The 10115-nt window shown below is 43.2% G+C and overlaps 2 protein-coding genes and 1 long non-coding RNA gene across 4 annotated transcripts in view; 1 reads left to right on the top strand and 2 right to left on the bottom strand.

Moving 5' to 3' along the window:
• Positions 1–113: 113 nt before the first annotated feature.
• LOC135241205 (uncharacterized protein CXorf38 homolog) lies at positions 114–5866 on the bottom strand. The gene is made up of 6 exons (XM_064311396.1): positions 5262–5866; positions 2830–2964; positions 2245–2367; positions 1648–1797; positions 1050–1220; positions 114–421 (listed from the first exon to the last, which is right to left on the bottom strand). The coding sequence occupies exons 1-6, from the start codon at positions 5469–5471 to the stop codon at positions 239–241; spliced, it is 972 nt and encodes a 323-aa protein (XP_064167466.1). The 5' UTR covers positions 5472–5866; the 3' UTR covers positions 114–238.
• The window catches only part of LOC135241207 (uncharacterized), a 25446-nt gene continuing 18519 nt past the window's right edge, over positions 3189–10115 (top strand). Inside the window, exons 1-3 of the long non-coding RNA XR_010325935.1 lie at positions 3189–3376; positions 6353–6443; positions 8475–8618. This is a non-coding gene — a long non-coding RNA (uncharacterized LOC135241207). The remainder of the gene's footprint in view (positions 3377–6352; positions 6444–8474; positions 8619–10115) is intronic.
• LOC135241203 (mediator of RNA polymerase II transcription subunit 14-like) overlaps positions 6759–10115 on the bottom strand; it is a 21712-nt gene continuing 18355 nt past the window's right edge. For both annotated transcript variants that reach the window (XM_064311391.1, XM_064311392.1), the window contains 5 exons: positions 9515–9694; positions 8903–9010; positions 8640–8765; positions 7735–7924; positions 6759–7500 (listed from right to left, as the gene is read on the bottom strand). In XM_064311391.1, the coding sequence (XP_064167461.1) occupies positions 7427–7500; positions 7735–7924; positions 8640–8765; positions 8903–9010; positions 9515–9694 (678 nt within the window). In that variant the 3' untranslated portion in view covers positions 6759–7426. The remainder of the gene's footprint in view (positions 7501–7734; positions 7925–8639; positions 8766–8902; positions 9011–9514; positions 9695–10115) is intronic.

Below are 10115 nucleotides of genomic sequence, written 5' to 3'. Positions count from 1 at the left end.
ATAGCAGTTTTGTGTGTGTATGTGGGCGTGCCTGCGTGCAAGTCTTACAGAAACACATATTTAGCCCCTCCACAATTACAATCCTGTAAAATACAATTCTATAATTCTTTTTTTTTTTAATTTTTTGAAAAACCAAAGTTTATTGATTTCACAGTAAGTATTTTGTACAGGTATTAATCAATGTGAAGTTTCCACTGTTCCCTTTCAACCGCTTATTGTGCAGTTGTGTAGGCACCATCTATCTCAGAGTCTCTCCCAATGAGTTGGCCTTTGTCAGTTCAGCTGCCTCTCCCGGTCCTGTCCCAGTCTGCTGGTGCTGTGATTCCTGGAGCTGGATGCTTAGGAGCTCAGAATGAAACTTCTCCTCCAGGTCGCGCTGGCTCTGAAGGAAACCTCTGAGTTTCTGCAACTCCTGCATGCCCTGCAAAACAGATTGGGAATAACAAGAGATTACTTATCTACTTGTTCTGTGTAATCTGAAGCAACTCCAGAATCCAGTCATGGAGGGCATCTGCTCGTTCTCCTTCTGTTTCAACACTAGCGATTCATTTAAGCTAGCGATCGGCTAAAGTGTCCACACATCTTGTTCTCAAGGCCACAATTGAAAGGGAACCACAAACGCCTGCAGAAATTGTGGCCCCCTAGTATTGGAGATTGACACCCCCTGGGCTAGGTGAAAAATACATTTTGACACTGTATTATAAGATTTTCAAATGGCATACAGAAGATACTACATGACTTATCAGGAACGATCTGACACGCACCCTAGTGTCTTACACTGGAATTAGAATTGATGCATCCTTCCTAATACAGAAGTGTGTGCATGTGCGTATGTGTATATGTGTGTGTGTGCACTGCATGCGTGTGTTAGTGTGTGCATGTGCGTATGTGTATATGTGTGTGTGTGCATTGCGTGCGTGTGTTAGTGTGTGCATGTGCGTATGTGTATATGTGTGTGTGTGCATTGCGTGCGTTAGTGTGTGCATGCCTGTGCTGCATGTGCACACGGCGGAATGTGTTTATGGCTGCAGTAAAAGCGCTGCTCGAACCTGCAGGTCTGGTGGGTCCTGGAGCTCCGTGCAGAGCACCAGCTCCTGCAGTCTCTCCCTCAGCAGCTCACTCTCCACCTGGCTAACGTGTCCTGCCTCTGGCCCCGTCTTCACAGGCCCGTCCACAGAGTCCACCCCGGGAACACATACCGTCCAGTCCACAGACAGCATCTGCACAAAGGCCAGAGAAACCAACACGCTGACCCAAACAAACAACACATACAGACTTTCATAAGCTACATTTAAATCACTACGCAAGGCAAAGTTTTCAAGTGGGAATCTCTCATGCGTACAATACACGTGGTCATGAAAGACAAACTTAACCAACTAACTGTTACCATGCCTACGATCCAGTGATGTAGCAAAGGTTTAGCTGCATCACTGGATCGTAGACATCTTCTGCTCAAAGACAAGGTGGCTAGCAGACTGTTTTCTGTATTTTATTCAAGGTCTATGTTAAATTACATTTTTTAATCAAACAAAATATTGTCATAGGCAGCGCATTTTTGTGCGCAATATGGCGGCAAGCGGGGCCAGTTGTTCTCAGCCACCCCACATATGGATAACTGTCTACGTGCCGCAGCTGGAGTCCTGTCACCTCTTTGATCTCACGGCCCGCGGCAGCCACCTCCGGGATGTGCTGGAGCTGGCGGAGCAGCTGCTCCAGACTCCTCCGGTACTGATCCATCCACTGGGCCGACACCCGCATCTCGCTGGAGTGCATCAGCTCGTTCCGTTTCCTGATCACCTAGCAAAGCCGCAACCAGGGCAACAGCAGGGGGGGTGGGGGGTGGGCACCTTCTTCAGTCTGCAGCCGAACAGAGAACTAACTCTACTAACTGCTAGTGTCACAAGTCTTTGTGTCTGCATCCATGGTTTTTTTCCATGCCTTGTGAGAGTGTTTTGGTGGTGCTATAAGCTATAACACTATGGTTTTGGCACTGGGCTTGCACCTCTAAGGTTGTAGGTTAAATTCCCCAATTCCCCATATTTATCTATTTTATTCAGCTATACAAATTAATATTTGTATAGCTGAATAAAATAGATAAATATTTTTAAAACTAAACTGTGAAAGATTCTCTGGATAAGAGCATAAATTTATAATTTGCAAATAAATATAAAATATGTTTGTGGCAATGGCTGCCTTGAAAGAAACAGTTTGGAAGAGTTGATTTTTCACTTCAGATGTTCTCACCTCTCTCACTTGCCATTGGTTGATGAAACTGAAGCAGTCACAGAAGGTGATCAGGTTGAGGAGAGCAGCGGCATCACATTGCTCCGCTCCAGTGACGTTGGCCTGCCCCCGGGGCATGTACGCCTGCGGGGACAACATCCTGAAAACTCACTTTGTGCCAGAAAGCTTCCTATAAGGGGGACAGACAGGGATTTTGTCCCTGAAAGCACAACGGAACCACTGCTCACCAAAGACATTTTATTTATTTTATCTTTATCTACCCAGGACAGTCGCATTGAGATTGCCACCTCTTTTGAAAGTGAGCCCTAAAGTGTACATGTTTTTGGACTATGGGAGGATGCACACAAACACAGGGAGAATATGCAAACTCCACACAGAGAGGACCCAGCCAGCCAGGACTCAAACCCAGAAACTTGTTCTTGCAAGGCAACAGGCCTAACCTCAGCCATGGGGGTGTTAACAACCTCAGAAATGATATACCTGTTAAGTTAATGGCAGGGGTAAAACAGCTCATTCTTCTTATGCGACAGAGGACTGCCTATACAACAAGTTTGCCCCTCCTGTGGAAGATGAGAGAAGACCTACCTTAGCAAGCTCCCAATGGCTAGAGGACCACAGACAGGGCTTGCAGTTTCCCCAGTTCACCACTCCTGTTCTGTTGGTGTGGTGCCTTAAAATTTCTTCTTTCCATTCCTCGCACAGCCGACAGAGATGATGTAGCTTAAGGAAATTGCAAACTGTCAGTTCACTACACACGAATAGCAATAATTCAGAGGAATTAAATAATGACAACTCATGAATGTGAGCGCAAATGATCGTTAGCAGAAACAGTGACCTCTTTGGACAGACAGGCAAATAACAGGAGGCAAATCTCAATTTGCCTCCAAGGAGGTCAAAGCTGAAGGCTCCAGTTTGTAATAGTAATAGAGCTCTAGCCCAATCATAGCTCCCTAAAATACAGCTATGCTAGGCTTTAGCTTGGACGGAACAATAGCACTGTCAATTAAAATGACAAGCCCCTCCCCTTTATATATACCACCTTTGTCAACGGTTGATAATGAGAGCTAATGAGGAGACCCTAGCTAATTTACTGCTGCGAGCATGGCCAAAGTGTTACAGATTACATTTAAAGGTAACTATTCAACGTATTTTTGTCAGCTCATAGAAAATATTTTATTTTGGTTACAGTCTTGATATTTTTATTGAAAAATAAGCGAGATTTGCTATCGTTAAATTTCTTACTAAACTAGCTAACCTAACTGGCTGTTTGCGAGCTAGTTTTGGTGCATGTAGCTTGGTACCCCCATGATAATACTGAATCGCAATGACAGAATTATGTTTTATGTCTTTTTAACATGCCTATTCATTGTTAAATCATTTTTATTAAGGTCGGATGAGAATAAACAATGGTTTTATACGGTTGCAAATATATGTTTACATTTTGCTGTTTTCGCGCGAACCCGGTCGGTAGTTGGAACGTGAAAATGTTCAGAGCTTGCACACACTAGACTAGTTAAGGAGTGTAGGCCTAATATTTGCATTTTTAAGTTCTCGGTGTATATTACGTGAGGGCTTTCAATGTAATTGGCTGCAATAAATATTTATTTTAGCTGGTAGATAGCTACTGTTATTTGTTTGCATTTTCAACATACATTTTACAGAGAGGACAGCATTCAGTCCAGGAGACATCCCCCTTCATTAAAAATACTGAAGAGTTTAACTGAACGTTACCTGATGCGGCTGACAGAACACGGTCCAAATCAAGTGGGGTCATTGTAAGTTAGCGTGCTGATTGACTGCTGTTGTTAGCCAGCTAGCATAATAAGATCATATAATAATCTTGTCGTATTTGCAGCTAATATAGCTATCGATAGCTAAATAATTTAGCTAAAGGTCTTTATTCATCGGCCAACTTTGTTTTCCCCCCCGATAGTTCTAGCTGTTTGTCTTTAGTTATATTAATTACCTGTAACTAACTTACAAAAATAATTTTATTTTCTAACCCATTTTGTACGTTGTGTCATGTTAGCGCTTGAATATTCTCTAGATATATCATTTAGCCAACCTCGAATTAGGCTAAATGAAGCTATCGATACAGACGTGCAAGTTCACCGACAGCATCTGCCAAGATAGCCACATTTCTGCGGTCGGAGACCGAAAATCTCTGTTGCAGTGTGGATCAGAAGTGTAGGCTAGATATTATAACTTGAACTTGTTAGTAATGATAACATTGGATAAATATAGCTAGTTAGAAGGAAGCGTCACTGAACAGAACATGCCCCTGCATGTCCTTTGCACCTTGCGAATTACATGACACATCAGATGTGTTAGGCCGTGTTAGGCCACTTTCACCGACTACCTTTAAATAACACAGATCTGTTAAAGGTGTGCGCTGCAACACCGTAATCCATAAAGTAAAGCTCGAATAACTTGAGTAAGGTAGCTGAAACTTTTCTGTTTCATGGTCAAACATAATCGTTGCCTCAGTTTCAATGTGTAAGTCTCTTGGCTATCTTTTAAGCACAGAAGAACATGCAGTGCGGTAGCTAGTTACTCCTTGGCCAGGCCAACTGTATCTATACTACACTCACCCATTGGTCTTTGGGAGTGACGAGCTTGTGCCACTTATGAGAGGTATGTTTACAATTATGAATAAACAGTATAAAATTAACGCGTTCGTATGTACAACCGCTGGAGATATTACATCTTTGTACAAGCTGTTGAGTTATTTGTAGTTTTATACCACAAATCCAGTTGAAGCCATAAACCGTTACACATTACATTACATTTATTTGGCAGGCGCCACAGCGACGTACAAAAAGTGCATTTCATGGTCATGGACAACTACAATACACAGGTTCAGTAAGATACAATACTTATTTTGTACAGCTATATCTAGCCAAGAACACAGTTTAGTTCACGCAGTGAACACTATTCTGACCTAACCTTTGCAAAGCCAACTAGGCAGAAGAACAAATCAGCCAACTGAAAACGTATTCGTAGAATACTTGGCTTACCTGGTTACCTTTTGGTCGGCAGTTACGATTGCATTGTTGCCCCGTTTTCAAAACAGGGTTAGTGTTGAGAAGCATGCCGTGGAAGCATTTTATTTCATTGTTTACATAACCATGCAGTCCGTCTTTAACTTTTAAAAGGCAGTAGCCTGCCTTCAGCCAGTTTTTGTACCCGTCATCATTAAGACGAGCGCAGAGCTCCTCATGGACCATCTCTTGGATTTCCAATTTTTGCTGCAAGCAAGTATATAATACGATTTTTAAATCGATATAAGACTAGTGATGTCGCAAATTGTTAATTGGTTTTTGACAGTTTTCGACTTGAAGTAAATCAGCCGGATGGAAAATCTAATCGGCAACTGGAGTTTCTTCGTTCGAAAGTAGCTAGCCTACTGCTATAATTTTTTATTAATCGCTGTAGCAGTAACTCTATTATCTTGCCCAAGTAATCGATAAGACAAACCTCTTTGTATGCAAGATTTCTTGAACGTATGTATATACATTTATTGGTTGTAGTCTAAATTGCAGCAAATTTCCGCGTCTGATGTCTCGTCGAATGTATTCGAGTGCGTAATGATCCGCTGAATTCTGCGCACTGATGTGCATGTGTGATGGATCGTCTGAACTGAGTACAGCACAGTGAAAAGAGCCAATGAGACAACTATACAATCAGTGAATATTCCCAGCACGATGCCTTGGAACTACCGGTTTTCTTTATTCGCCTGTAATGCATTAAGAAGGCTATTTGAAATCGTTAATTTAAAATTCAAATTCTAGTTTTTTTTTTTTAATTAAATTTGACTATTTAAACCACAGTTACACTACATTGCAACCTTGTAAGATGTGTTGAACATTAGATAATGTGCTGAAGACTGCAGTGTGAAAGACACATTTGGGATTCTTTGGCCTTACACCTAAGGCAGGGTTACACAGGGAGGGCCGATCTGTTTCAGGATTTCACTCCAACATTTGCCCAAAACTATTTAATTAGCCCCAATAATTTATTTTGCCAGGTATTTCTTTGTAAAATCATGAGCTACAGCTGCAAACTTTACATGTATCCATGGTGACAATGTTTTTGTGGTCTGAAATAGGTATGAACCAGTGCTGGTGGTCCACTGGGTTGGAACAAAAAGCAGGACACGTCGGCCCTCCAGGACTGGAGTTGTGCAGCCCTGACCTAAGGTATCAGAAAATACTGGTGCATTTACTGTGTCCAATAACTGTGCAGAATCTGAGCAAAATCAAGACATTGAAAGAAAAAACTAGCAGGAATTCAATCTTTATGACAACACAAATCATGATTTTTTTCAAAGCAAAAACAGGACCTGCAGTACAGAAAATAAAGTATATTTCCATATTAATTGGTATAGTAAAAAAAAAAAACACTTTCCAACTGCAGAGAACTGTAGTTTCATTTTATTACCTCCTTTCAACTTGTTATTGAGCAATAACATATTTAATGTCCATGCATAAATAAGAAAAGTCAACAAACAAACATTTCTCTATCCATTTATTAAATAGTATTCATCCAAGACGGACAGGTAGTCTCAGATTCTTCCTTTTATACTCAAAAGCATTCGTAATAAAGAATGGCTTGTAAAGTTTCCATGGTTTTACTGAACACAAACTTGACAGGCTTAACTAAAAAGCATTTAACTCAACATAAAGAATGGAAAAAAAGACATTTACATAGAGTACTAAAAGAACACCTCTCCAATACTTCAATAATACTTGTATCTTGCAGTACAAAAGGAATTTGGATAGCTTGAAAAAAGTAATTTTAAGGTTTCATTTTTTTTTGAAACTTTGAAATATAAAATAATGTACAGCTGTAGGTAAACAAATCTATCATTATTAATCTGTTATTCAAGAAGCGCATCTCTGAAAAAAATAATTTTCTTGTTTAGCTCTTCAAAATAATTTATGACTGGCTTTGCTCAAGCAGTGCTTGCTGCATCTGAGTCTTTATTTATATATAAACAAGCATAGTGTTCAGTTACTGATCATAATCCACTCCCTTTTTTAACACAAAGCACACCAGACTTGAAAAAGACTGTAGTTTCAGCAGAGAAGAGGTCTGTTTGGAGACACCAGGGGAGCAGTACCCCGCAGTGTTCGCTGTTCACCAGGAAATAATGTCTTGTTTGTATCCAAGTGATGTTGTGCTATGGGCGTCCACCAGGGGACAGTGTGAGGCTTGCCATGAGTTCATGAACCGAAGCAAATATTGTGCATTCACCTGGAGGTGGAGAGTGGGAGAAATACCATTAAAGTTATTTAAAAATTATTTAAGACATGATCTTTTAAATTAAGTGCCCATAAATATACAGCAAGGAGAAATGTTAAAATATATTTTAGTCTAGGAAGCCCTTAATTGGTACCCTCCTGGCTTAAAAAAAAAACATGGGCTGGCTTGCTCAGTAATGAATTCCAGTATGTCCATGATGTCCCCCCTCGTTAAAACGCGGCTCACCTTGGCGTGCCGGGTGCATGTCGTTGAAGCGTTTGAGGATGCTGCTGACCAGGAGGGCGGCCGCGCCCGAGGAGCTCGGCTGGCGCGGGATGTCGGCCTGCTGCGTCAGCCCGGTCGCCATGTCGTAGACGATGGGCACGATGATGCTGATTGGCTCCTGAGGCCCTGGCAGCCGCTGCGTCAGCTGGAGCTGGCGTAGGATTAGGCCAGACGATGTGCACAGAGATTAGACTGCGGTCACGGTACACTACAGAAAATCACTCGTCCTCTAACAGGGCATGGGATTGGCAATGCAAGATGGGTGCACTCATGGTGAAGTGACAGACTAGCGCTAAAGCACTATGGTTTAGACTGATTGTGTAGTAGGTTCAAAAATGGAGTAGTAGGTTTTTTTAAAGTCATGTATGCAAGCGGTGGGACTGGTTTATAATCATCCTTACAACTTACAACAGAAGATTTTAAGTCAACACACTGCAGAAAACTGCTGTTGTCGCGCTCTGTATGGTATATAATTTTCAACCTGATAATACTCCTGGCCACACCCAATCTGATGTATTTTGCCTCAGGTGTCAGTGGAAAAATACCTGCTTTTACATAACTGATTTAGGTGTGGCCAGCAGTGCAACCTAGTTGAAAATTCTGACCCATAGGGGGCGCTGCAGCAGCAGTTCTCTGCCCTGTGTTGACCTACTTTTTTTAATAATAACTGGATCTCGTGTTCTTATGTCGTGTTGTTCCAGGTAGCAGTGGGCTTCTGGTAGAAAAGAGGCCCAGAGCCCTCAGGCCTGTGTGTGTTCCAGCAGAGCCATTAGCCTTAAAGCGGTGCGCCCTCCCCTGGCCTCAGAGCAGCTCTGTGAGCCCCTCTGCTCCTCCCACCCCAGCAGGTAAGGACCTCATCTGCTTACGAAAAACAGCATCTTGGATTTGAGCACTACGGCGATGGTCCCCGGGGGGGCGATGGGAGGTGCGCTGGGGGGGATGGTCAGGCAGAACTGCACGCTCCACTTCAGCTGGGCTGCCTGGTCCGGGAACTGAGCGGGGGGGAGACGCAGGGTTAGAGACGGAGAACAGGACCAGGACCCCCCACACACACACACACACACACACACACACACACATACACACGCACACGCGCGCACACACACTGCACAGCACAGCCAGCACTCACCAGCTCCAGCTTCATGATGCGCACACAGTCCCTGAGGATGTTGGTAGGCGCCCCCAGCAGCTTGGTGAAGGCATTGAGGGTGTTGTACTTAAAGGGAGGACCAGCAACCTGGTGACAGACAAGCTTTTACATTACACAGATTGCACTCTTATGGGTTCATACCATTATATGGCCAATCTACTCAGCTGGATTACAATATGCCCTCTTGTCAGACACTTCGATTAAAAAATAAAATTTTCATTTTTGTTGGGGAAAAAAAAAGTGTAAACAGATCTTCCACTAGGTGGCAGTGCAGTAAAACGGTTACGGAACTGTGCTGGGTTCTGAATGTTGTGGGTTATGATTCCCAGATGGGCTGCTGCTGTTCTACTCTTGAGCAAGATAAGCTGAAAGACCTCAGTCACATACACATCCTGTATGAATGGACTCAATATTTAAACTCGGGGCTAAAATTCTCTTAAACTCTTTATTTTATAAATGGGTTGCAAAATAATAATAATAATTTTAAAAAGTAAGCTGTGTAATTCGTTCAGTATAAAATCGTGCCGAATGCCTAAATTTCAAATTTAAACGGACGCCCCGGAGTACAGTTTTTCCGGCTTGCCATCTTACCCTGGTTTCAAAGAACTTCTCCAGCACCTGCAGCTCCTCCTGGGACCAGGGCCCGGCGTTCTCAGGGGTCACCTTCAGCTGCAGGGTCTGGTAGGTTTTGGGGTTCAGCGCTACCCGGCACTTGAGCACCTCGGTCTTGAACATGATCACGCCGGGCTCGTTAGAGTTGACGATGGAGAGCTGTGAGGGTCAGAGAAGAGGGGCCGAGAGCAATGAGGACATTAGCATAACATCAGTATGCACAGCAGGCTTGGGGGGGGAGGGCGGGCACGGGCAATGTGGACGCCTCCAATTAATTACGGTTCATTACAGCAAATGACTGCAGAGGCGGTGCTGAGGCTCAGAGGGGTGGTGGAGGGGGCTGCCAGTTACCCATCAAACACTTGCAGACATTTTTAACTGTCTGAATGCATGAGAGCACAGTAAAATGTCAAGTGTGAAATCGGTCATATAAGAGTTCATATTAGTCCACCATGGCCAGAGAGTGCACTCACGTAAACTCAGAAGTGAATTACCACTGAACGTTTTACAGTGCAGAGGCAGAGCAGGACTACAGTGGGGCATCTCAACAGAGAGGCGATCAGATGGAGACGAGAGGCAG

The sequence above is a fragment of the Anguilla rostrata genome, chromosome 15 (genome assembly GCF_018555375.3).
Source record: "Anguilla rostrata isolate EN2019 chromosome 15, ASM1855537v3, whole genome shotgun sequence".
NCBI classification, from domain to species: domain Eukaryota; kingdom Metazoa; phylum Chordata; class Actinopteri; order Anguilliformes; family Anguillidae; genus Anguilla; species Anguilla rostrata.
The sequence above is the reverse complement of the archived record's forward strand: the minus strand, read 5'-3'. Positions and strand labels throughout refer to the sequence as shown.

Excerpts from the sequence above, each read along its gene's own strand:
- LOC135241205 (XM_064311396.1), bottom strand. The coding sequence starts at position 5,471 with ATGGTCCATGAGGAGCTCTGCGCTCGTCTTAATGATGACGGGTACAAA. Across the intron at positions 1,798-2,244 it reads ACCAATGGCAAGTGAGAGAG|GTGATCAGGAAACGGAACGA; the intron begins GTGAGAACATCT and ends CGGCTTTGCTAG. Across the intron at positions 1,221-1,647 it reads CGGGCCGTGAGATCAAAGAG|ATGCTGTCTGTGGACTGGAC; the intron begins GTGACAGGACTC and ends GCCTTTGTGCAG.